At 49.8% G+C, this 24,782-nt stretch overlaps 9 protein-coding genes across 9 annotated transcripts; 5 read left to right on the top strand and 4 right to left on the bottom strand.

Moving 5' to 3' along the window:
• Nucleotides 1-3,838: 3,838 nt before the first annotated feature.
• On the bottom strand, nt 3,839-6,128 carry BO66DRAFT_328264 (DUF3405 domain-containing protein; the record flags this gene model as incomplete). The annotated part of the gene is made up of 5 exons (XM_025643985.1): nt 3,839-4,126; nt 4,205-5,048; nt 5,100-5,703; nt 5,754-5,974; nt 6,034-6,128. 5 exons carry the CDS (start codon nt 6,126-6,128, stop codon nt 3,839-3,841), a joined length of 2,052 nt encoding a protein of 683 aa, XP_025501657.1.
• A 3,625-nt stretch (nt 6,129-9,753) lies between these two features.
• Nucleotides 9,754-12,779, top strand: BO66DRAFT_421957 (uncharacterized protein). Its single transcript, XM_025650009.1, has 2 exons — nt 9,754-9,910; nt 11,087-12,779. The coding sequence occupies exons 1-2, from the start codon at nt 9,873-9,875 to the stop codon at nt 12,363-12,365; spliced, it is 1,317 nt and encodes a 438-aa protein (XP_025501656.1). The 5' UTR covers nt 9,754-9,872; the 3' UTR covers nt 12,366-12,779.
• BO66DRAFT_140045 (uncharacterized protein) lies at nt 12,424-12,844 on the bottom strand. Its single transcript, XM_025642051.1, has one exon. It carries the CDS (start codon nt 12,771-12,773, stop codon nt 12,483-12,485), a length of 291 nt encoding a protein of 96 aa, XP_025501655.1. The 5' UTR covers nt 12,774-12,844; the 3' UTR covers nt 12,424-12,482.
• A 134-nt stretch (nt 12,845-12,978) lies between these two features.
• Nucleotides 12,979-14,950, top strand: BO66DRAFT_473170 (FAD/NAD(P)-binding domain-containing protein). The gene is made up of 2 exons (XM_025653024.1): nt 12,979-13,117; nt 13,177-14,950. The coding sequence occupies exons 1-2, from the start codon at nt 12,991-12,993 to the stop codon at nt 14,715-14,717; spliced, it is 1,668 nt and encodes a 555-aa protein (XP_025501654.1). The 5' UTR covers nt 12,979-12,990; the 3' UTR covers nt 14,718-14,950.
• A 176-nt stretch (nt 14,951-15,126) lies between these two features.
• BO66DRAFT_413300 (cysteine hydrolase family protein) lies at nt 15,127-15,808 on the bottom strand (the record flags this gene model as incomplete). Its single annotated transcript, XM_025649407.1, has 3 exons — nt 15,127-15,339; nt 15,394-15,663; nt 15,722-15,808. 3 exons carry the CDS (start codon nt 15,806-15,808, stop codon nt 15,127-15,129), a joined length of 570 nt encoding a protein of 189 aa, XP_025501653.1.
• Nucleotides 15,809-16,264: 456 nt separating this feature from the next.
• On the top strand, nt 16,265-17,979 carry BO66DRAFT_378637 (putative MFS multidrug transporter; the record flags this gene model as incomplete). Its single annotated transcript, XM_025645804.1, has 2 exons — nt 16,265-16,472; nt 16,544-17,979. The coding sequence occupies 2 exons, from the start codon at nt 16,265-16,267 to the stop codon at nt 17,977-17,979; spliced, it is 1,644 nt and encodes a 547-aa protein (XP_025501652.1).
• Nucleotides 17,980-18,689: 710 nt separating this feature from the next.
• BO66DRAFT_473168 (chlorogenic acid esterase precursor) lies at nt 18,690-20,668 on the top strand (the record flags this gene model as incomplete). The annotated part of the gene is made up of 4 exons (XM_025653023.1): nt 18,690-19,186; nt 19,334-19,850; nt 19,949-20,082; nt 20,139-20,668. The coding sequence occupies 4 exons, from the start codon at nt 18,690-18,692 to the stop codon at nt 20,497-20,499; spliced, it is 1,509 nt and encodes a 502-aa protein (XP_025501651.1). The 3' UTR covers nt 20,500-20,668.
• A 55-nt stretch (nt 20,669-20,723) lies between these two features.
• On the bottom strand, nt 20,724-21,506 carry BO66DRAFT_393540 (uncharacterized protein). The gene has a single exon (XM_025647782.1). It carries the CDS (start codon nt 21,442-21,444, stop codon nt 20,773-20,775), a length of 672 nt encoding a protein of 223 aa, XP_025501650.1. The 5' UTR covers nt 21,445-21,506; the 3' UTR covers nt 20,724-20,772.
• Nucleotides 21,507-24,318: 2,812 nt separating this feature from the next.
• BO66DRAFT_403531 (putative quinol monooxygenase) lies at nt 24,319-24,706 on the top strand (the record flags this gene model as incomplete). Its single annotated transcript, XM_025648869.1, has 2 exons — nt 24,319-24,340; nt 24,411-24,706. 2 exons carry the CDS (start codon nt 24,319-24,321, stop codon nt 24,704-24,706), a joined length of 318 nt encoding a protein of 105 aa, XP_025501649.1.
• Nucleotides 24,707-24,782: the final 76 nt, after the last annotated feature.

Raw genomic sequence — 24,782 nt, 5'->3', positions numbered from 1 at the left:
CCGGTCTGCTTTGTTCGTCGCTGCGGGCGGGGGCCGTTTGTCTACGGTGAATCAACTGCTGTTGTCCAACGCCAGTATTACCAAGGTAGGGGAGCGTCGACGGTCTGTTTTGCAGGAGGCGGTAAAGGGCCGTAGTCCAAAGGTGGTTCGGCTTCTACTCGAGCACGGCGCCGACGTCACAGCCAAAAATGAAGATGGATGGACCCCACTGCATGAGGCTGCTTTTCAGGGTGCTCTGGAAATCTGTAAATTGTTGGTGAATGCAGATGCCCCGATCTCGACAAAGGACGCGGTAAATAGAACTCCGCTGTACCTTGCGAGGTCTCGCAACCACCTTGGAGTTATAGAGTATCTGGAGGCTTTAGAAGGGCACGAGCATGATCTGTAAAAGTGCAGCATAAGTGCTCAAAGTGTCCCGGAAAAAGATCACCAACAGTCATGTATGAAGTGGATTGTCAGATACGATTATTTCCTAAACATTTTATCTACATACTTAATTCATTATTCTAACAATTTCTGACATGCTCAATGACAAGCTAATGAACAGGGCCATTGATCGTTCCTCTAAGCATGGCTCTTAGAATAAAACGGGAAATTGCTTGGATTCAGTCGATTAGGGTCTGCTTTTACTGAGGTGTCTAGATATTTCTATCAGCAAGGCATTGTTTTGCTTTTAGTATACAGGATTACAAAATCATCTTACTTAACATAATTGGTAAGCCACCTGCTATGGTAAGCCACCCGCCATCCGCGCGTCTTAATCTCGCGTTCTTTAATATAAAATAATTCAACTACTAATAATTCTATTAAATATATCTTAATTATTAAATTCTTTAATAGAATAAGAAGACCGAATCTATCTTACTATTAAGACTATTTAAAAAAGCAAAATTGCTTTTATAATAAAAATAATATATATTTTTAATATTTTATATTTAATCTTATAAAAACACCTGCAAGAAGTTAATACAAAGTTAAATAAATATATTAACTTTATAAAATTAATTTATTTTAAAAAAAGACTTTAAAAAATTAGATTTTTTTATTTATAAAGTATAAGCTTTATTCCCGGTTGTTATATATTCGGAATATAGTAATAATTCTTTTATAAAAATAGGACCTAAATTTTATAATTTCTGTAGATAAAAAATAGATATATAATTTTATTAAATATATTTTAGAATTAAAGAATTAATTTTCTCGAAGATATTATATTTAATATATAAAATATAAAAATCTAAAGCTTTTAATTATGTAGTTTAACTATATTAAAGCTGTTAAAAAAATATGTAAAATTTTAATAAAACTAGTTTTACTATAGAAATAGTAGCTATAGTCTGTATAGTTATATAGTCTAACTATATAAATAAGCTATTTTTTATATAATTAGAAAATTAAGAATAAGTAACTTTAATTAAGTATATAAATATAGCTAGTATAATATTATTACTATATTTAATTTTTAAAAATAAAATTTATATAAAAATAGAATATTAAAATCTTTTTTTTAATTAGTATATTAATTTATTATTAAATAAATAGACTTTTAATAATATTAGTTTATATTAGTTTTATAAATATTTTATTTCTTTTATTAAAAATTAGTAAATTAGGCGATATAGTCTTTTAATTTTTAATAAATATAATTTTTATTTAATTACTAATTTTAATAATATATATAATTAAAATATTATTATTTCTATTTATATATATATATATTTTTTATATTTTTATTAATTATTTAATATTACTTGTTTTATACTATTAAAATAAGTATATAAAAGTTTAGTAGAACAGTTTATTTACTAGAATATTTATTATATTAATAAGATTAATTTTTTAAATATATACTTAGAAGTATATTCTTTTATTTTTTTAAAAAATTAACTATTTATAATATTTTTAAGATTTTAGGATTAGTTTTATTTGAATTAGATAAGATATCTAGTAGACTAATTGTATAATTTTATAAATTTATTCTAACTAGTAGTATTACTATTATATTAATTATATTAAAAATATTTAAAAATATAAAATAATTATAAAAATATAAAATTATTATTAAAAAACTTTTTTTATAAATATATAATTAGCTTATTCTTATAAATAAAAACAGTATTATTTTATATTATAAAAAAATATAAAATTATTTTTAATTAGGCTGCTTTATTTAAGCAAGAAGTTAATAAACTATAAATTAGATTAAAATAATAAAATATTAAAAATAAAAGATCTTATTATTAAATAGCTGGTCTAAATAATCTTACTGTTAATAAGACTAAAAATATATTTAAAAAAATTTATAAAGCTGATTAAATTAATAAAAATTAATTTAAAAAATCAGCTACTAATAAGAAATAATCTTACTACTGGATACTATCTTGCTGTAGTAAGTATAATATAGTTGAATACATAAAAATAAAATATTTTATATATTAAAATACTAAATAAATATATTATTTTATTAATATATATTATATAAAAGCTTTATATTTTTATGGAAGGCTGTTTTGGTGGGCGCGGGTGGCGGGTGGCTTACCATGGCGGGTGGCTTACCGATTACGTTAGCGGAGATGACAGGCTTTGTCAGCGTGGCTAATCCGGCCACGTGACTCAGAAAGCCTTTTTCACCTTGTTTACAAACAGGCAACGCAGATAGTTCCAACCACAAAGAAGATTAAGAGATTTGTCCCAGCACCCTACTTCTAAACCTTCAAACTCGTCGTCAATCATGTAGCTTTGAAACACCCGGCTATATATACCTTTGTGCAAAGCTAATACTAGAGATGATGAAGTATCTCAAAAATAATCAGTAAGGACTCAATGGCTATCATGCTAAATTGCCAGCCCGCCTTGCGATTTAGTGGAAAATGAAGACCTTGCGAAAGAGGATCGGTAGTTAGGGGGATGACGCCACCGTGTTTTCGGTTTTAATGTACGTACTCGTTGGCGGCCCTGCGGCCTTAGCAGCCAGGCTACGGTAGCTCGTCGCCCACCTCATTGGTTCTTAGCCACGTACGTTAGTCTGAAAGTATTGTTTATTCATGACCTCCATAAGGACCGGCAGTACTACTTTCGAGGCCAGGCTTTACTATGTGCGAAATTGAATCATATTCGCATTCTGATGACGAGAAACATGTACATATGTTACTGCTGGGGAGAAGAAAAATTGGATGAGCCTTAGCATGGCGAAGTCCCAGTAGAATAGATTTGTATTTATAGTGGATGCGAACCTACTCATCCCGAAGATCGGCCACCTTCTTTTGTCGAATCTTTTGATGATGTCAAGGCGAGCCCCAAGTCGATTAATAACATCACAGAATAATGCAAAACCGAAACTCTCTGGCTTCCACCCACTCCACAATAGCATACAATCGAAAGTTTGGGCTACCGGCACAATCAGTATACAGACCTTAGTGGATCACTTTAGGTCATTCAAAGATATAGTGCTAAGGGTATTGCGTGCATGCATGCAGCAACGGCTTGCGGCCATAGCTGGGAAAATTGACGTTGGCCACATTTTATATCAAGAAAAGTTGGTGACATTGAACAAATATTCAAGTGACAGGCTTTCCTTATCGTGCGAATGCCTGAAAAGGTCAGCTCTCTGTATAGCTTTACGATGCTAGTATCCAACTACATAATTGGAGTGGCTACAACAACATATTCCGCGATCGACATTTAATGGAGTTCCCGCAGTATGATCTCGCGATGCGGGAGCAAGTGGAAAGCAAACGAGAGAGGGGCTACAAACCTCAATCTAATCAACCACAAAACGATCTGGGAGCTATAGCTTGTATTCTAAGACCTTAGAGGGAATTCCTCGTCACGACGTTGGCTACGCCGCCACATGAGGTGAAGGAATGATTCTTTGCAATACTTTCGGATGCGTGATCTTGAAAAGATCAGACTGGGACTGCCATGCCTGCACCTTTTTTGGGATCGACATTTTTGATCGGGTGCAATAGCATGGGAGGAAGGCACATATTTCCATATAGGTCTTCTCTCTATCATGAGAAAGAAGGAGGGGAAAAGTTAGCAAGTAGATACAGAGGTGGTCAGCTTGACGGGATGAACTCACCAAATCACCACCATCAAACCAGTTTCTTCCTTGAGGATCTTGATGCTGTTGATATCACAGTATTAGTATCATGGCTAATGAGGTCGTAAATCCACCCACACGCAATGAGCTCTCCAGACTTACATAGGAGCCGTCAGTATATTGATTCGGGTCAATCTTGTATCCAAGCCACCGCCTGAATAAATCCTCGGCTGTTTGTGTAGTGAACATATATGACATCCGATAAATAATGTGATCCCATTGATGATTCCAGCTCCAGATACTATCTGAGCCACCGTTAATTTTCTCCGGTGTGCCCGGATTGAGGATACGGCCCAACTCTTTGGGAGTCCACTTGCCGTCGAGGTATATCGGATGAGGGACGTGAACCACCTTTAAGCCGTGCCATAGTGCAAATGAGGGGGCCGTCATCTCTGAAGCAAGGCCTATTCCTTTGTCTGCCAGAGCTTCATGCATGAGGGTAATTAACCTCTTGGAGATGCGGCCCATAACGACCGGAGATGCACGCCTTGGGAGATCTTGAACATTGATATTCCAGGTCGTGTCCACGAAAGGCCATTCAGTCGATGATGGATCGAAAATTGGTAAGAAGGTCAGGAAATCTGCCTCCTCCCCGACCCCCCATTCATATTCATCGTTCCGAGGATCGTCAACGGGTGGCTTAGGGCCCGTTGGCGTGATACCAGGGGGAAACTGCGCTCCCCACACAGAAGTTCGACCCTCCATTGCCGTGTTAACTAATCGTGTGAAAGATTCCCAGGTGCCATGGGTCCCCGGTATATATAGAAATGAATTCCGTTCCCAGAGATATTTGCGGGGTTGTTGCCTTGCAAAGTCTTCTGCGCGTTCGAAGAAGTGAAAATTATTAACAGTCAACCTCGCATCCATTTCAAGCTGCCAGAAGTAATCAAAGTCTGGCCTCAACTGCGAAAGGATCTGTGAGGCCTGCCAGTACTGGAGCACGGGACTAGTTTTATTAGACAGTTCCAGTTGCCTTGAAATTGGGTTCCTGCCGTACCTGTGCTCTTCTATCTTTGGATACCACCCCGCAAGTGTGTCATCGTTAAACATTATTGTCATGTCAAGAAACTCTCGAGGAACGTATTTTTCTCTCAGCTTGCGGACAGCATCGTCGTCGGACGCGTAGAGCGGAACTTGCTTATCCTTGACGTGGAGAAGAATAAAAACCTCGTACTCGGCGCCTGTATGCAGCGAAGTTTCCATTATCAGCGACCGGATATGTTGCTTGAGGTTCTCGGTCCATTCCATCGTGTGCCACGCACGGAGTATTATTGCAGACCTTGACCTTGGTTGTTTTCCTTGTGTTGAGAACTGGGGACGATCCGGATGTGGAGGCATCGAAGCGCTGATTGGAAATGTAAGCATAGGTTCTGACAATCCGACATTTGAACTGAATCTGCCGCTATTCCTTTCCAAACACTCTAATTCAAGCCTTTTCCAATTGATGTTGTCCCAGGAAAGCATCTCTCTCCCTCCTGGTCTTCGTCTTGTGAGATGCTCGTCATTGTATCCGTACGGGCTCAGACGTGAAACACGATCTGTGCAAACCCAAGCGTCTAGCCCCATTGCCTCGTAGGAACCGATCAATGGAAGGGGGAAATCTGCAAATCCTATCAGTCCAGCTTCTGCTTCCATCGTGGTGCTGAAGTACTTCTTGGAACTCCTGGATAAACAGAGACCATGTCCCTAGGACTTCTACGATCAAGGTTTTGACCAGAGGGACCTCGGCATCGGCGAAAGCGGCCGGTGAACGCATCGCGAAATTCACCAGATTCGTAATCAGGATATGGGTCATATATTAGCGGGCTTGAAGGAGGTAAACCATTTGTGGTCAACACGGTGAGGGTTCCGCCCTGATAGAACCTCTCTTCCCTGTGTTCAGACTACTCAGTCTCATGCTCGAGATTTCTTGGGAGCTGTTCATCACTGACCTGACGTCACGCAATGTGCCCAGCCCAATAGGCTCATGAGGAAATGGCGAAGTATCTTGCGATGGGTCGATTTGTCGAGAACCAACCGCAGTCATTCCAGGTCGCAAAATGATTGATCTGGGGATATCAGTACAATGTCTTTGGCAGAACTCTCAATTCACTTGATTACCTTTTTATCAAGACGTTGTGATATGTCCAGATAGAGAACAGAGCCAAGAATGTATAGAACGCCCAAAGGCTGCGACGAGTGAGGTGGGAAGAATATTGGGAAAGGAAAAGGGTGCCACGAGACCAAGGTCTTGGCCAACTCATATTTGTTTACATATACCGTGAGGGTCATGAAAATTCGGGTAATTTGAATGAGAAGAATATGCTTAGTATGTGAGCCGTCGAAAATATGGCTCTAGCATGAAAGGGGGGCGTCTCAGGATGCTCTTATGGCTAGAAAGCTGAGCGGTTTCTTTTGCGGGTCGTGACCTCTCTTAGCAAGTTAGGGCGCGTTAGAACTCATGGGCGCCAAGCCTTAATGAAGACAAGGAATCAGAAGAAAGTGACGGGGAAGGCCTTACAACATAGGACTGAAGCGACGCCCAATACAAGCAAAGTCAAAGGTTCAAAGAGAGACCTGAAGTAGCACAGTCACAATGTCGAGTTTCCGTACAGATGTGCTTCGCACTGACAGATCGAGGGTTCCGTGGTCGTTGAAGTTAAATTATGAGCCTGACTGATGCCACGAATTTTTTTGGGATTTTGCCTGGAGAGCTGGACGGTTAGAGGCTTTGGAAAAGGGGTTATCATATCACCAAGAGTTGAAGTTTTGGTCCATGGAAGGGCTAGCAGCAACAACGCATTGGAGACGAGCGAGAACAAACCGACCACCTTTGCGCTGAACCTGGACTTAAGCGCCCTAGACGGAATAATCTAGGTGTGTAGGCTAGAATGAAGCATCATTAGCAGCCAATAGCATAAGATGTTGTGGAGGCAGTGGCTGCAATGGTCATTGAACTAGATTTGTAACGCAACTGCCCCACTAGTGAAAAGGGTCTAGCATCGCCTAAAATCCCTAGTGCTTATAGCGTGCTTGACCGGTGTTCACATGCCTCAATGGATTGAAGACAATTGGTGAAGTTGTATTAAAAGGTGTCCATCGACTAAGACTTATTAGGAAAGCTAAAGCTGAGCCAGAGAGGCTTGTAAAATAAGCACGATTTGTCCGATACCCAAGCGGACCGTGCTGTGGCGTACACCGTGTACCGTACAATAAGATTAAATTACCAAACGCAAAGAAGGATGAACAATAAATGAAATTATTGGTTGTAGATGGTCAATCCCCAGCCAACATAGCAAGTTGTATCGCCTTGTCATCTTTTGTATCAGTTACATGATATATTCAAGTTCTGGACAAAGAGTCTTCTTTGGTATAAGCTTGGATGTTATAGTGGTGATTACGCCAGTTGTTCTGTCAGACATTGTAACAGTGATATAGTTTATAGAGGCAGAGAAATCTGCTGTAAAAAATTTAGGGTATTGGTTCAACGATGTACGCCTTTCTTTTTATTGAATGTGCTGTTAAAGTGATTCCTATATTAATTCTTGTGTATCGTGACTGTAATCTCATTTGGTTGTTCTGTATATTTCTTTTCCAGATTGTAAAATGATTGAATATAGTGGGTAATTTGATTAAGAGTAATTTATTATACATGAGCTAATTCACGTAGAGTGGGGCGTCTATAAGCGCTACATGGCCCGGCTCCGGGCCCGGCAACCAGTAGATAAACTACGTATTGAACCTCTGCCCCAATTTGCGAGTCACCAGTCCCGGCCACCCACCACCCGCGGCCCCGGCGGGCCGGACCAGTCTGGCTGACCTCTTGCCTTTTTGATGATAGTAGAGAGCAAGCTCTTGTCAGACTAGTATTGGTGTTACGATAAGAACGTACCAGATCTTATGGATCAGCTGCCTGTCGCCATTGATTCCTTAAAGTGTGTGGAAATAATTCAATAAAAGATGTTATCCCAGGTCCCGATTCCTCTCAATCATAGTATAGGGCCCCGCGTACCCCTGAACACAACGCACCTTCCAAACACGCATGGTCCCCAATCAGTGTTTAGACAAAGAACAGACGCCAACAGTCTGTTTAAGATAAAACTATCCGGAGAATAGAAAAAATTGTCCAGAAATTATTATATCCTCCCTGGTTGGATAATAATGTAGAGAAGTTGAAAACCTAATACGGAAGACTTTCAGAAGAGACCTTATGCGTTCTTTCTGTCTTTCTTACTTAGGAATGTGCCCATAAAAGCTCTTAGAGAGGCCTGATCGCTTGAATCATTGCAAGTAGTATCTTAGAAGGTTCGTGGAAAAGCTAAACTGGTAAATGTGTCGCGGTGATAAGATTTCTATCAGTATTTCACACTTAATCCAGAATGGCTAACTTGCAATCGCTATACAAGGAATTTCAAAGGGTTGGGGACTGAAGATAAATCTCTTGTATAGAACATGCAGTGGAAAGCAGTTGGAAAACGCGCTATTCGCGAATGCTTGAATTCTTTGAAGTCTATTTGCTCCGCACTGCATCTAGAGCTCGGGCCTCATGGTCCAGGTACCGTTCGGTGATTCAAACCTTGAGTAGGTAAGCGAAGTGGCTCGATGAGCTGAACTGATCAGATCGTTAGGGACACATGAGTGGCTGGGTGGACACCAAACCATGACAAGGGTTTCTTCCTTCGGTCTCCATAGAAATCTTGGACAATCCCATGCCCCACCCACACTTCCCACAACCTTGAAAATGAGTTTTTGGACGCTTTTGCCTCCGCAAGCTGCTTCTATAGCATAGCGAGATTTTTCTTGTACCGCATTCTTCGGCTGTACGGAAAGTGATATAATCACAAGCCCAAGCTGTCCCTCGTTTACCACTAATAGTGGCTGATGAGGGGCTCATTACTATAATCAGAAAGTGTTCCCTACGCCCCCCATAGACGGAACCCCGGTAGAATAGTTTGCGCCGTCAGCCAAGCAGGGAATATGAGAGCTCGGGGGCGGCGAGGGTTGTTTTGGTGACTTGAGGCAACCAATTATTAGTTGATCAAAACGAAAGGCGCAATCGACAGCCGACCTGGAAGTTCGCCTTGCCACGGGTAAGCAAACTTCCTCCGCGCTCCTCACAGGGGTCCATTACAAGGCAGGCTCGTTTCTACTTTTGCAATCATGTTACATTTCTGAAAGAACATGAAATTCGCTCGGGTGATAGAGAAATGACTGTGTTCCGAGTTTTCCGTAGTTGGGTGAACGGGCTGGTGGTTTTGGGTGTTTAGGCGAGCAGCTTCACTTGCTCGTACAAATCAATCCGAAGCAACCTCTAAATTAGCGCCGAGTTCCTTACTAGTGTTAGTTCGGTACCAAATTAGAAAGACATTGCGGTAGTCTGAGTCCCTGCGACTAGCAAAGGCAAAGCAGGTTAAAGTCCCTACTCCGTGTTTTTGATAGGAAATACACCGCACAGGCACTAGTAGAAAAACACTCCCTTGTCCTCTTAGACTGTCTAGTATAAAGGTCCTCAATTTCCTGTGCGCTCTCTTGTGGGGAACCACGCCCGCAGTCTTGCCAAATTCCTGCTCTTTCGATAATTGTCCATCAGTGCCCTATTGCAGCAGCATGGGAGCAACATGCTACTACCCCGATGGGAAAACCATAGATGAAAAAGGTACCCCTTGCAACTCTGACGGAAGCCAAGGAACTTGCTGTGCTCCCGATGCAGTATGTCTGAGTAATGGTTTATGTCTCTCGGTGAACCAACCCTTTGGACTGTCACGTGGGAGCTGTTCCGATCAATATTGGCATGCTTGCAAGCACATATGCTGTGAGTCTCAGAGCCTGGTCAACTCCCCGGGGTTTCTCGTACTCATCCTTTTCTGTATCAATTACAGTTGATGCACAGCTTTCCGGCGGATCTGCAATTGTCTATCTCAACGGGACGGGCGAAGACTCGCTGTATTGTTGCAATTCCATCGTTGCCGACCAAGGAAACACCACCTGCAGTGACCTATCCGGTGGTTACCCGCAGTCTCCATTCAACCTTACGGACGCGACTATTGTGTATGGGGTCGCTGCTCTATCTAATATGACCCGCCCGACATCCTCCGCCTCAACTTCGACCGCCTCAGATTCGACCTGCTCGGCTACATCTAGCACAGGTTCCGCCAACCATCAAACGGGTCCCAGCGTCACAGCGGTCGGCGTAGGAGTTGGTGTGGCCCTAGGAGTTGTTGCAGTTGCCTCCCTCATCTGGGCTATATGGGAGCGAAGGAAAAGAAGGCTCACAACCACCAGTACGAGCGCCGCGCCCGCGTTTCTTGAGCTTACTAGTCCTAATCCCAAGCCCGGACACCAGAATACTACGAGCGAGCTATATGGTTCTCAGTTAGAACCGGCGGAGCTACATGGGGGTAGGACACAATGAGGACGCGGTGTATCAAAGGCAAAGGAATGAATCCCGTGGCATGTAGTTATATCGCTATACTGTACTACGAGCACGGACACGTTCATCAGACTGTTCTACGCTACTATTTAGACGTTACCAAGAACAATCACCTCTTCCCGTCCCAAAATGTCGACATCCAGCAACCCTGCAGAAGCATCAATCTTCTTCACGCCCAAAACCTGCATAAGGTCTGCCTCGGCGAAATTCTCGACCTCTGACACCTCGATTAGCACCCTCGCTTCGCAACCGAGCGACTAACGTTCATAGATACGATGCTGCAACTGCTTTCAATAACTTTGAACGATAAGGTCTTTAATCTATTTCAACAGTTGATTGAGATGTCGCAATGGTGTCGCCAGAGCAAAGGATGTTGCAGTTATCCTGCACAATGGGTAAAGCAAATATAGTGTCACCTTCTCAGCACCTATAAGTAGATGTGAACATGACCTGTTACACAAAGCAGACACTGCTCTGAGGACCACCCGCCCAGATTTTGATTCTTGAGCTTCGTCCACAATGGAGTCTTTTTCGTTCTCCAGAACACTTGGCTCCGCGCTTGCCCTCATAGCCAGTTTAGGACCTCTGGCATCTGCGCTGAGCGTTTCAGGAAATCCTTTGGCTACTTCGGATCAGCGAGACCTCGATGCCCTGGCAATCGAGATCTATCAAGACAACAGCTTCCCTGTTCTAAAAGCTGAAGCAAAGGCGGCCTACAAGACGGCTCACGGGTCGCCCATCAGCGACGAAGCTTCCTCGAGTCTCGACGCGGCAATCGAAGAACTCATCTTCAGCTCTGTCCAGAAGGCCGTGAACAACGACCCATACTATCCAAAAGTCTATTGGGTCGATGCTGGTCCGCGGGACTGGTTTAATCTTGAGGTACCAGGTGGACGATACTCCTACGACAATCCGGACTGCATCTATCGCACCATTCCGATCAGCTCCGACGTGGACTATATCGTGACGGGCTATCGCCACGCACCAGGCCCGACCGACGTCAGCTTCTCCCTGATTAGCGACCCAAACTCCCAGAATACCGTGGCCTATCTTGCCGGTAGTGATCTGGTCATCGCTAGCGATGGCTCGTATAGTATCACGATCAACAGCTCTGCCGCAGACGACCAGTCGAACCATATCCAGTCAACCAGTTCAGCCGTGCAGCTCTTGATTCGAAACAACCTTGGAGACTGGCTGTCCGAGACACCGGACAGCATCACCGTGGAAGCAGTCAGTGATGTGACCAGTCACGACGCCATCACCAACGCCCAGATCCTCGTGGATGCCAAATGGAACCTGCAGGAATCCATCGTCGACTACGGAGTGGGGGCACTGGGGCTCAAGACATCAATCTACGCGGTGAACACGCTCTCCACGCCCAGCCAGTCCAGCACCCTCGGCACCCTGACGACCCAGGCGAGCTCATTCGGGCACTTCAACCTCACCGACGACGAGGCGCTCGTCGCCACCCTCACGCCCGGAGCGGCCGACTACTTCGTCTTCCCCGTGACGGATCCGTGGCTGGTGACCACTGACCCCGCCAGTCAGGTCAGTCTGAACAGCAAGCAGTCCGTCGCCAATGACGATGGCACCTACACATTTGTTGTGTCTGTCGCGGATCCCGGGGTCTACAACTGGGTCAACACGACTGGTCTACACGAGGGCACGATCATGGTGCGCTGGCAGGGTTTGAGCTCGTCGTCCAGCGACTCTGTCGCTATCCAGGCTCAGACCGTCGCGCTTTCAGACTTGGCATCCGTCCTTCCTAGCGAAACCCGTTACGTGACTGCACAGGAGCGCGCGGTGCAGCTTGCCGGTCGTGTTGCCGGCTATGCTTTGCGTTTAGAATCCTGATGGGCTTGACGGTGATTATACTGATGGAGACGCTTGATCCTTTGATTTCGGAGCCAAGGAGGTCGAGCCCAACGGATTCAGGCAGGGCCCTCGAGGGAAGGTTCGGGATAGTAGGTATTAAGTTCGGGAGGGTATGCTGAAATAAAATATGAAATCCAAAGTGAAGTAGAGAAAAGTGTTAACTTTCTTTGTAAAGAAGACATTATGTAAAACTGGCACTTCGGCTTCCTGGGTTATATAGTCAGTAGCTTCCGGCTGTATGATAAAGTGCAGCCTAAATGCAAGTCTACCGCACTGATGTTCACCGACAAGATACAGATTGCCCCATCCAGGCAACAAATTAACCAGGATCAGAGTATAGTACTGTACCCGGTGCGGGGAAAGACTACCAAGTGATGTACAGTACATTGTGGTTATTTACGCCTGGCCTTGGCTCTCTGAATTAGGCTAGTCGAAATATCAATCTAATTTAGTCGCTGACCTTTACACCAGGCACCCATCATTAAGCATGCATAAAAAACCCTCAACCACGCTTGATCGACCGTCACAAGTTTGGTCATTCTACTAAGCTTCAAGACTCAGAATCCCCCCTCAAGAATCTGCATTTTATGCTGTCGCGCACACAATGGTGGAACGAATCTGTTCAGTATCAGACCCCAACCTTGAATCCCTCGACGCAGACTCTCTTGATCTTGACATAGACTCCCTGGACCTCACACCTCTCGAAAGACCCACAAATATTGCAATCATAGGTACGTCTCAGTAGCGCTGCCAGCAGCTCTCAGGTCCCGTCGACTCACGGCATACCCAGGAGGCGGCATCGCCGGCATATCCATAGCCTACGAGCTACGCAACCGGAAATCAGCCACATGGTGCCCCGAAGTGACCCTCTTTGAGCGCGATGACCGCCTGGGCGGTCGGATTCACAGCGTGTTCAAATACGACGAGGGTCGCGAGGTGGTCGAAGCGGGTGCTGCGTCTTTCTGGTGGGAAGACTGGCGTCTCCGACGTCTCTTCCAGGAAGCAGGGGTCGAACTCGTGGATCCCCACGGTCGGAAAATCCGGGACGAGCCACAGAGCCGCAGCGTCGGGATCTTCGATGAACGGGCTATTGTCGCGTCCAAATTGTCGGGTCCGGAGACGTGGACGCACTTTGCGAAACTGGTCTGGCGGCATCGCTGGTCAGGCTGGTTCTGGCTGCGCCTATGCATTCAGTTTGTGTCGATTGCGCGGGAGAGTAGGTACTGGAGAGACTGGCGGCAGATATTCAGTCACGCAGCGGATAAAGCTGCGGCAGCCGTCAATCCATACGAGGATGAGGTTACCAGGTTTGCAGCCAAGTACGGCCTTTCTTCCAGACCCCAGGTGTCAGCGGAAGGCGGGAACGAGCGCGCGTTGCGCCGACTCGCGCTGTTGTCGCAGGCCACCGTCCATCTCCGGTCCACCGTCACCGATATCAATGTCCTCGGCGAGCAGGATTTTGACATCTCCTGGACAAGGGCCACCGATAAGGGCACCGAAGAGAGGCACACAGCGCACTTCGATGCGGTGATCATCGCCGCCCCCTTCTCCCAGACCGGGATCGCCATCAGCCCACCGCACCTCCAACCAGCGGAGTCCGCCTCGGTCGAGTACACCCCGCTCCACGTCACGCACTTCATCTCTCGCTACCATATCGACCCCGCTGCCTTCAATCTCAGCGCAACAGAATCCATTCCAGACGAAATCTGGAACCTCAACCCCAATCCCAACGCACAGTCCACCCAAGACAAAGACCAGCTGCCACTAGCAGGACCAACCCCCTTCCTCACCCTCACGCGCGCCCCCTCCTTCTGGATAGCCGGCTGCTGCGGCGACACCGAGAACCTCTACCGCATCACCTCCACCAAGCCCTTCACCGACGCCGACATCGCCAGACTCTGCCTCCCCGCCTTCCCGGAAACGGTCACCTTCCCGCACCAGAGCCGCTACATCCCGTCGTTTGACGCGCACGCGGAGCTCAATCAACCGAATCCACGCTTCCGAGGTGTCCGCGTCTTCGATGGCGGCCGCGTGCACGACGAGGGGTGGTATCTCCGGCACCGGGGTTGTACGCCGGCGCCGCGGGTCAGATGGGTGCATCGGCAGGTGTGGGAGAATGGGGTGCCGGTCGTGCGGAGGGGGCAGAAGGCGGGTGGTGGTGGTGGTAACTGGGCGGAGGTGAGGGCTCGCGAGAGGGCGGCGATGCGGTTGATTGCGGGGTTGTTTTATGTGTCCGGGTTTGAGGCGAGCAAGGGAGCGAGTCTGGCGGGGAGTGTGTGGGCTGGGAAGGAGGTGGTGGATTTGCTGTGTTGTCGGTGTGGTCGGTGTTGATCTATAATATCTGGCGTTTGCAGGACGAGAAGCGGACTGTCGACGCGGGAGTGCTGACTTCAAGCACCGTTGTTAGTATGAATCTGATGCTTGCCTGTTGTTCACTCATTTTGATACAACGGTAATAGAGTTGCCTTTTGCTGGCGCTCCGCTATTAGTCATTGACTGGTGGCTTGGAGCCGTCATACGCTTAGTAGTTAGCCAGTGAACTATTTATGTCCCATGGGTTGTAGAAGTTTGCAGTCTTAACCCTTTTCCTCGTTTGTAACGGATCCTTTTATCGTAGCCAAAGCGAGTATCGCAACGATAGAAGAATTAGTTGTCGTGATGATCTATGCAATATCACCATTTCTTGCCATATATACAGTCCCCGATTCCCGGACACAGATATACGACAACATGGCCCTTACTACGACCGCTCCAGCGCCTGAAGCGCCTCGTCCAGAGAGATAACCTTGAGTCCCATTTTTGGCAGCAGCATATCCAACATAACACTCGACAACGCAGCAAATTGGTCCACCGGCAACTCCAACACATTGTCGCGGATCACGTAGACATCGTAGTCGAGGTCGAACAACCGGTAGATCGTAGCCATCAAGACGCCGGAGAGGCTTAGTCCAGACTGTCCAAGGTTACATTAGCAATAGGCTCATAACGTCAACAGGTACAACCCTACAATTATGACAGTTTTGATGTTGCGCGCTTGCAAAATCTGCTCCAAGGAATTGCCCATGGTCGCACTCCACCGCGTCTTCTGTAGGATGATGTCTTGCTCGTCGAGCTTGAAGTATTCAGCGATCCGCACCTCCGATGAGCCAGTCGCGAACTCGCCATATGGGGCGATCAGGTTGGCGAAAGGCGTGTTGGGCTGGACCTCGGGCTGGCCGCGTTGGAAGGAGAGGGTGGAGAAGACGGTGAGCGGACGGGGGGGACTTTTGGTGGATGGCTTCGTTCCATCTGTTGCAGCTCTGGATGAATGCACGTCCTTCTGGGGTATCTTTCACAGCGTCGATTAAAACCGTCATCCAGTCCAGGTTGAGGACCGCGTAGTTCTCGCCGAAGCTGAGGCGGCTTGTGCTGGAGGTGGTCATGTAGTGGGATGAATTGTATCGAATTGCGAGAATTGACTAAGATGGTATCATCAGGCCCAGGCTTTTATGCAGCAGGGATAGAGAGAGTTCTCACTCAGACTGTTAAGCAATTATATTCCTACGCAATCAGTACGGTACATCAGGGTCTCAGCGCCCCTTGATAGAAGGGCGCAGCGGAGTTCCGAGATGCTTTCTTATTGGTGTCTCATCGATCCTCACATGACACTTTCCCCACTCAACTCTTTTCGAAGTGGAGATCTCAGTACGGAACTCCGAGGCTTCTCGGAGTACCGACATATGGGCTCTGTTTGATGCAGCTTCTTGCCACTGCGACGAATGCGTCACTTAAAGCATATAAAGTGACCAATCCAACGCTGTCTGCAACCTGTACTATACTTGGAAAGCCCTGAGGAATCCTTGATCAATTCTCAATCAGAGTCATCAAAACAGTATACAATGTCACTGGACAATAAATCCCTAAGAACACAACCAGCACAACTGCAGCAACCGGGGCAGCCGGCGCCAGCAGACGCAACCCTAAGCGTGACCGCTTCGGCCACCACAGAGCAGTTACCTGCAGATGCCACACCTGAAGCACCATACAGCATTTTTGATAAGCGGCAGAAATTGTTGATCATTGTCTTGGTATCCACAGCCGCAACCTGTACGTACAAGTCATCCACCCATGCAAAGCCAACCTGCGCCGATCAGTCAGCAACTAACTCTCGATTCTAGTTTCCGGCTTCGCATCTAACATCTACCTCCCCGCACTACCCACTATCGCCAGAGATCTCAATGTCTCCGTCGAACTGGTCAATTTGAGTGTGACCTCCTATCTCATCTTCCAAGGTCTAGCCCCCAGCCTCTGGGGCCCCATCTCCGATGTGCGAGGGCGACGCACCGCCTACATGGGCACCTTCGTGGTGTTCGTCGGGGCCTGCATCGGTCTCGCCTTGACGAAGAGCTACGCCCAGCTGATCGTCTTGCGGTGCCTCCAAAGCACGGGAAGCGCCAGTACGATCGCCATCGGCTCCGGGGTCATTGGCGACATCACGACCCGAGCCGAGCGCGGTGGCTACATGGGGATCTTCCAAGCCGGCCTCCTGGTCCCCGTCGCCGTGGGCCCCATCATCGGCGGTGCCATTGCCGGCTCTCTCGGCTGGAAGGCAATCTTCTGGTTTCTCACCATCTACGGCGGCGTGTTCCTGTGCCTGTTGGTCATCCTTTTGCCAGAAACCCTACGCTCCATCGTCGCCAACGGCAGCCGCACCCCCTCCAACCCACTAACCCGTTTCCCACTGGACGTGTACCAGCGCACCACCAAGACCCCCTGGCAGGACTACTCCCAAGACCCACAGACCCAGCGCGCCTCCCGCAAGAAAATCGACCACCTCGGCCCGGTCCGCATGCTCCTCTCCAACCACGCCGCGCCCATCATCCTCTTCCTCGCCATCTACTACGCCGTCTGGCAGATGAGCATCACCGCCATGTCCTCCCTCTTCGAGGAGCACTACAACCTCACCGAGATCCAAATCGGGCTGACATTCATTGCCAACGGCGTCGGCTCGATGATCGGCACCCTGGTCACCGGCAAGATCCTGGACGCGGATTACCGGCGGGTGAAGGCCGCGTACGAAGCCTCCTTCGACGCGGAACACGACACTGGCTACTCCGCCACCGCGAGCGCGACAGCCCTCGCCTCCGCGCGGGAGGCAGATTTCCCCCTGGAACGGGCGCGTCTGCGCCTGGTGCCCGTCTGCTCGGTCCTCCAGTGCTGCTCCATCATCCTGTTCGGGTGGACGATCCAGTATCCGCACAAGGTGCACATCGCGGTGCCGATTGTCTCGACCTTCATCACCGGGTGGACGGCGGTCTCGACCCAGTCGCTCATCATGACTTACCTGGTGGATGTGTTCCCCGAACGCAGTGCGGCTGCCAGCGCCAGTTTGAACCTCGCGCGGTGTCTGTTTGCGGCCGGGGGCACGAGCTTCATCATGCCGATGATTGACGGGGTGGGAGTCGGTGTCGCGTTCACGATCTGTGTGGCCGTGCAGCTGCTGGCGTTGGTGGGGCCCTTCATCCAGTGGAGGTTTGCGGCGGGGTGGCGCAAGCAAGAGAGAATGGAGGCTGCGCGGAGGGCGGAGGCTAAGAGTCGATCGCCCTCGCCTTGAAATGGGGTAGTTTTACTCTTCGGCGATGAGACCTGAAGTCTCGATTCCGGTGCACGGGCTTGCATCACGGTTGCGGATATTCTTTCCCTGCTCGGAATGCATTTTAGATAATTTGGCGGTTATCGTCGAATCCCATATTCAGATAGACCCAAAATACATTGTTTCATTTCTCTCGGATCTTGGTAGATATAATCGCAGTCACGTACTATAGCTCGCCTGTTCTTGTAGCTTGTAGAATGACGATAATCGGCGAGTCAGATTCCACAAACCTTCAGCCAAGCCCGCAGAATTCGGCAAGTCCTCGTCCGCCAAAGGATTTATCCGCCGTCGACGAGAGAACCGGCCATCCCCTCTGTCGATATCCAAGACACCGAGTCAGGGATGCAGAAACCGGCAATTCTGGGCCATTCACAGGCTCCAGTCCGGAGTACACCCGCACCATCCCGCATCAATGAGCGTCATTGTTGGGGTTGTCACCCCGGATTCCCCACACTACTCAACGCTTCAGGGTCCACTCCATCAGCTAACCTTTTGGTCCTTGCCTGGTGAGGACTAAACTCCGCAGTCACAACCGGTAAACCGATCTTGGCTCTCCAGCATCATTCCCGCCATTGCCATACCCAGGCCAAAGAGCAGGAGTATAAAGCAACCACGGCGGTCTATACTTTCGGCCACGGCACGCAGTATCTAGCAAGTGCATACAAGTCAAGATGAGGCCCCTCATCCCTCTAAGCCTGCTCGTACCTGCAGCGACAGCCCTCTCGTTGACAGTCAACACGACGATCGGCCAGGTGTATGGCATGATCAACGGCTCAACACCGGGGGTGGCTCAGTTCCTGGGCGTGCCCTTCGCCGAACCACCGCTCGGCGACCTCCGATTTGCACCACCCCAGCCCAAAGCCCACGCCAACCGCACCATCGACGCCACCAAAATCTCCCCCAACTGCCCCCAGTACCCTCTCACCACCGTCACCGACCCGTCAGTCTACACCATCGACTCCCCGTGGCTGCAGCCCTACGGACCCTGGTCGGAAGACTGTCTCACCCTGAACATCTGGGCGCCGCTCCACCCGCGCACCCCCGGCCCCCTGCCGGTCCTCATCTGGCTTTTCGGTGGCGGTTTCTATGAAGGAGGTCTGCTGACGAACGGATTCAACCCGAGTCCGTGGATCCAACGGACGCAAGAACACATCGTCGTTGCGGTCAAGTGAGTAATCCCCACCCCCCACCACAACCACGACAACTGCCCACCCAGCCCTAACCGCCCTCTGCCCTCCGCACCCTCACACTACAAACCACCACCACCACCACCACCACCACCACAAAACTAACACACCCATCTTTCCCCCGAAAGCTACCGCAACAACATCTTCGGCTTCCCCAACGCCGCCGGCCTAGCCGCCACCAACCAAAACACCAACCAAGGCCTGCTCGACCAACGCCTCGCCGTGGAATGGGTGCGCGACAACATCGGCTCCTTCGGCGGCGACCGCTCGCGCATGGTGCTGTGGGGCCAGAGCTCCGGCGCCGCCAGCGTGGACTACTTCAACTTCGCGTGGCCGGCGGATCCCATCGTGCACGGGCTGATCATGCACTCCGGGAGCGTGTTCGCGACGGGCGCCAGCAAGGACGTCACGCACAGCAACTTCACCTTCGTGGCGGAGCAGCTGGGCTGCGGGGGTGGGCTGGCCGCCGGCGAGGAGCTGGCGTGCATGCGGCACAACGTCAGTGCGGAGGCGCTGGTGGCCTTCTACGAGAACTATACCCTCGGAGCGGACGCGCCGGCGCTGAAGTTCACGACGATCGTGGATGGGGTGACTAAGTTTGGGAACTTTACTGAGCGCGCGCTGGAGGGGAATTATTCGGGATTGGTATGTTCTCCCATGGGCTGTGTTATTGGGGAGGAAGGAAAATCCCGGGGGGGGGGGGGGGGAAAGTTGGGATATGCTGACGAACTGGAACTGAAAAGCCCGCGATCCTCGGCACAAACGCCAACGAAGAAGCCTCGCTCGTCGCGTGGGTGGGGCCGCAGGGGCCGAACCAGACGTATATCCATCATCAGACGCTGGAGACGGACCAATGTCCGGCGAATTACTATAATGAGTGAGTTTCCCACACAAAGTCTTTGTCTGAGCAGGAACGTCTGACAGCTGCCGCAGACTGCGCTACAACACCTCCTCGCTCACCTTCCGCTGGTACAATCTGGCGCACTTCCCGAACACCTCGCCCCGGCCGTGGGAGAAGGCGTACCACGCCTCCGAGCTGCCGCTGCTGTTCGGCACCTACCAGTGGTACGGGGGTGCGCCGACGGCGCTGCAGCGGGCGGTGTCGACGCGCTGGCAGGATCTGTATCTGGCGTTCATGAAGGACCCGGTCCACGCGCTCCCGAGCATGGGCTGGCCCGCATATACCCCGGACGGGCAGGCGATGGTCTTTGGCGCGAACGGGACGGTGTCGAGTCTGATGCCGGTGAGTGCGTTGGCGGTGGGATGTGCCGAGTTTCCGTTGCCGACGCAGTGAGGCTGCGTTTTGCACTGTGGGCTGAGATAGAGACCTGCATTATTGTTTGATGTGAAGAGTTCGAGGATCATTGTCTAGCGTCACTCGACGACGCCATGCCGTCATAGATTCGATGATTCACAGGCATACATATATTCATTGCTCATCGCACATCGAAACCACATGCCGCTATCTACACCCGCTCTCTCCCCAGCCCTAAGTCCCCTGCCCACTGACCCACCCCCTTCATATGCCCCTTACCCTACCACCACCCGTAACCTCCAATCGAATCACCTAAGAAACCCACTCATAGCTCAGAACCGGAATCTCAAACGGCGCGGCATCGCACGTCGCATTGAAGAACGCATCATGCACGCAGTTCAGCTGGAAATCCACACTGCCGTGGTAGGTGATCTTGCTGCCGTTGTTGCAGGTGAGGGCGTGGCCGGAGCCGAGCTCGTAGTCCATGTGGCCGACGGAGGAGTCCTCGTTGGAGGTGCCGTAGAACGAGACGATGCGGCCCAGGCCGCGGTCGGCGTAGCCGCAGTTGGATTCGCCGTGGGCGATGTCGTGGATGCGGTAGCCGATGTACGTGTCGCGGCACTCCAGGCCGTCGGCGAAGTCGATGGCCAGGGTCTGCGGGGGCCCGTACCCCCAGGGCTGGTAGTTGGGCATGCCCGTGTAGCAGACGGGGACCATGGTGCCGTTGCAGGTGGCCGGGTCCTGGTCGCACCAGGCGTTGCCGCACAGGCAGTCCTTGAAGGCGATGTCCGCCGGGTTGTGGATGCAGTCCAGCGACTTGGAGCCGTTGAACCAGTGGAAGTAGGTCACCTCCCAGGTCGGGATGGGGCAGCCCTCGGGCGGCGTGATGGAGGCCGGGGCCGGGTCGCGCGGTTGGATGGAGAGGGCGCTGGTGGTGCTGGTCGCAGCGGTGAGGAGGGTGAAGAGGGTAGTTAGGGCGTGCATTTTGTCAGGTTTGAATGGCTGTCTGAGATGGGGATTTTGATTTGATGATGGTTGAGATTGTTTGAAGACCAGCCCTGCTCTGCCTTCCCCCTTTATATAGTCGATCCGTTTCATGGATCGATGGTAGATAACCCCACCTCCGCAGGGGTCTTTTTTTTCTTTTTTCTTTTTTTTTTTTTTTTTACCATTCTTCGAACCGACCCATCTCCAACCGTGGATACTACCATACTCCTTCTAGTGCTATAATTATCCCCATAGTTGAGACAGCGCGAATAGGAATCCTGCAGCGGCAAGACACCCTACCGTCTTGGCAGTATCGAAGCAGGGATCAACTTGTGGTTTTGTTGGCGACACTAGAGAACGAAAAAAAACCCCCGCTCTTCGGGTAAGACCCTGGCGACCTATTTCTTTCGCCACCGAGGAACGGAACTAGCGGCTTAGGGTCGGTCTAGGTAACTTGGGCAGACTTCTGATTGTGCAGAATACATATGGAATACGAGCGATTCTCGCTCCGTGCCTGGTTGCCGACCTGCGCTAGGGCGAATCCCGCGTCGGCTCGCAGCGGATCCGGCCTGCCTCTTTGGGCAACTGATGGAGTTCTCAGACTGCCTGCATCCGCATCCCTGCGGGCTGAGTGGCCTGCTCGGTGCAGCTGAAGGGACGAGACATGCAGACCCTAAACTTGTCAACCCTTTAACTAACCCCCCCCCCCGTATTCAATGCTGCGGGTGCAGCGCAGTGTGCCATTCTGGTTGGCTGGGGGTGGCTGGATCAATCAGATAACTACGTAGTGGGCAGTGGCGGATGGAACATTGCGAGTGAGGAACATCTGGGCTGACACGAGGCGAGGAGGAAGGAGGAATTGTGAGGGGTTTTTGAGACAAGGCTGGCTAGCTGACTCGTGTTCTGCACGGGCATGGATCGTTCCATGATGTTGTGTGTGCTTGTTCTTGGACCAAGGTTGAGGGGTTATACGATTAGCACGGTTAAAGTCTTGAGAACATGTCCGATGTACGTAGTTGAGTCTGTTCGGAATTACCTACTGCATTCGCCGAGGTCTTGGTTGCGGAAAGAAGCCCAGTCTTGCGTTGTGAAGGTCTTCTGCGCCTGGGCATGCATGCTCAGTTCCAACGCCCCGGAGACTGGACTGCCGGTAAAGACGGAAAAATGATTAGGGCGAATGCCGGGCTGAACTGTACGGCAGACTTAGCCCTACTTCTCATCAATTAACGTAGGTTATTGCAGAAGATCTCACTTCTATTTCAGTCTAACATCAGGATCTATCATCGGGGCACTCAGACTCGCAGAATTGGTGTTAGAGCTGTGTCTAAATTTCCAACTAGTGCTAATGACAACGCTCTATGGCTCGGAGGCATGGGGATTACGGGGAGGTAAGATACTCGAGAACAGGTTATCCAGGCCAGTTTTGCGACTTCCTGCCCTCCTCCCAAGAGTATTTAGCCTAATTGATCACTTGTGACGGTGGTTCCGGGCCGGGGGACGATGGAGGGCCTGGGCACTGTGTCGAGATCAGGATAGCTACACAAACTATGCTACTTGGATAACAAAACAAAGCCCTTCTGTCACTACCTCCGATGTAGTGTAACGGATTCCGAAATGTCACATTGTGGTGTTATCGAACGGCGGGCGCCCCGTCTTTCGATTACACTACATCGGATAAGGTGTCTTTCACACAGGAGATCGGGGTTCGATTCCCCGCATCGGAGACGCATGAAAATATTCTTTTTGGTGGAGTTTTTTCACTCTCAATGCATCTCCGAGGGGTCTGCCTTTACAACCCGGGTTGTTCCGCTGGAATATGGCGCTAGTCCCAGATAGGCAACGGCGTCATTGAGCTAGAGGTACATCAAAGAAGGAAAATTGAGCGAGCTGCAGTCTGAATCTTTTGTCGAGCAGGGTCTTGGCTACTGCAATTCACATCAGATCTCGGCTCTTCATTAAAAGGCTATCTTGTAGAGTACTTATCTCTTGTTCTGCCTCGTGGCTGTCATATCTGCTGGCCCTCCCTCTGCTTTTCTCTCCTTCTTGCAAAAGAACACACCAACTTACTGCTAGATTGGGACATTTTTTACTGCTGCGCCTGTTACTTTCTACGTTCTTATTTGAATTGTATCAGCGGATAGCACCAGTAGACATAAGTCGCGCCTTACACTTGATATATCGCTGCACCCCGACCAATAATCCCAATAAACAGCGAGACAACACTGATGTTGGAAGCTGATTCTACAGTATGCACCCATCACCCAACGACTTGTTTAGACCGTAGGTGACTTGGAGTATGACGCACGACTCCAGCTCGCCCGCCAATGGGGTCGCCGGCATCGGTGGCCCCCCGAAGAAACCCCGAAACAGAGTTCGGATCCACCTGATCGGGATGCCCTACCCTCAAGATTCGGGGAGCGACCTTCGGCTTTGCGACCGTTCTATGCAGATACACAAACCTACAACCAGCTGGATCCGCATAGATCGTCGTGCATAACTCCAATACTGTTCTCTATCTCAGCCTATGCCTGTAGAGCATGGTGAACCAACTCGACCGGCCACCACCACGCGGGGAACATCCGCCCGCTTCACCGGGCCAAAAGTATGGAGTAACTTTCCAAGCTGGAAGGCCTTTTCCCCTCTGTTGCCCCACCGAGGGGCACTGAGGGTGAGACCGTGAGGGGTGGTGGGGGGTTCAGGAGCTCAGTCAACCGGGGTTGATTCTCCAACCTACAGTACAAAAACAATCCGACCACCCTGCTTGTTCCCGGGGGCTTCTTCACTGCCCAACTCTCTCCTCCAACCTCACTACTCACCTCTTCCGCAACGCAACCTCTCAAAAACCCAAAACCCCCCACACAATCCGCCAAAATGGTCTACACCATCGTTGTCCGTACGTGAAACCTCCAACCCTGCAACTTTATCACCCCCCCCCCCCCAAAACACCCTCCCGGGAACAACAGACATGCGCGCCAAGCCCGACGAGGAGAGCATCAACAAGCTGCACGCCAAGCTCCTCGAGGCCTCGGCCGTCTACTCCAAGGACAAGGAGACCCTCTCCTGGTTCGTGATGCAGAGCGTCCACGACAAGCAGGACTTCTGCATCGTCGAGCGCTACCTCAACGAGGGCTCCCAGAAGTACCACCTCGAGAACCCCTACTGGAAGACCTTCGACCCCTACGTCATCCCCTTGCTCGAGAAGGAGATGGATCTCCGCCGGTTCGAGGAGCTGGTGCCCGGCGAGGAGCAGAAGCAGTAGACTTGGGGAATCAAATATGGGTTTTCGGGTGGCGAAACCCACTGTCTTGTACATATGACGCAGTTTTGAGGAGGAA

This window comes from Aspergillus aculeatinus (genome assembly GCF_003184765.1).
Source record: "Aspergillus aculeatinus CBS 121060 unplaced genomic scaffold BO66scaffold_39, whole genome shotgun sequence".
NCBI lineage: Eukaryota > Fungi > Ascomycota > Eurotiomycetes > Eurotiales > Aspergillaceae > Aspergillus > Aspergillus aculeatinus.
The sequence above is the reverse complement of the archived record's forward strand: the minus strand, read 5'-3'. Positions and strand labels throughout refer to the sequence as shown.

What these genes read in the sequence shown, in the direction of transcription:
- BO66DRAFT_421957 (XM_025650009.1), top strand. Translation starts at nt 9,873, where the DNA reads ATGCTTGCAAGCACATATGCTGTGAGTCTCAGAGCCTG. An exon ending in GCTGTGAGTCTCAGAGCCTG is followed by an intron (nt 9,911 to 11,086) that starts GTCAACTCCCCG and finishes CCTCATAGCCAG; the next exon opens with TTTAGGACCTCTGGCATCTG.
- BO66DRAFT_140045 (XM_025642051.1), bottom strand. Translation starts at nt 12,773, where the DNA reads ATGTACTGTACATCACTTGGTAGTCTTTCCCCGCACCGGGTACAGTAC.
- BO66DRAFT_473170 (XM_025653024.1), top strand. Translation starts at nt 12,991, where the DNA reads ATGGTGGAACGAATCTGTTCAGTATCAGACCCCAACCTTGAATCCCTC. An exon ending in CACAAATATTGCAATCATAG is followed by an intron (nt 13,118 to 13,176) that starts GTACGTCTCAGT and finishes CGGCATACCCAG; the next exon opens with GAGGCGGCATCGCCGGCATA.
- BO66DRAFT_393540 (XM_025647782.1), bottom strand. Translation starts at nt 21,444, where the DNA reads ATGCACGCCCTAACTACCCTCTTCACCCTCCTCACCGCTGCGACCAGC.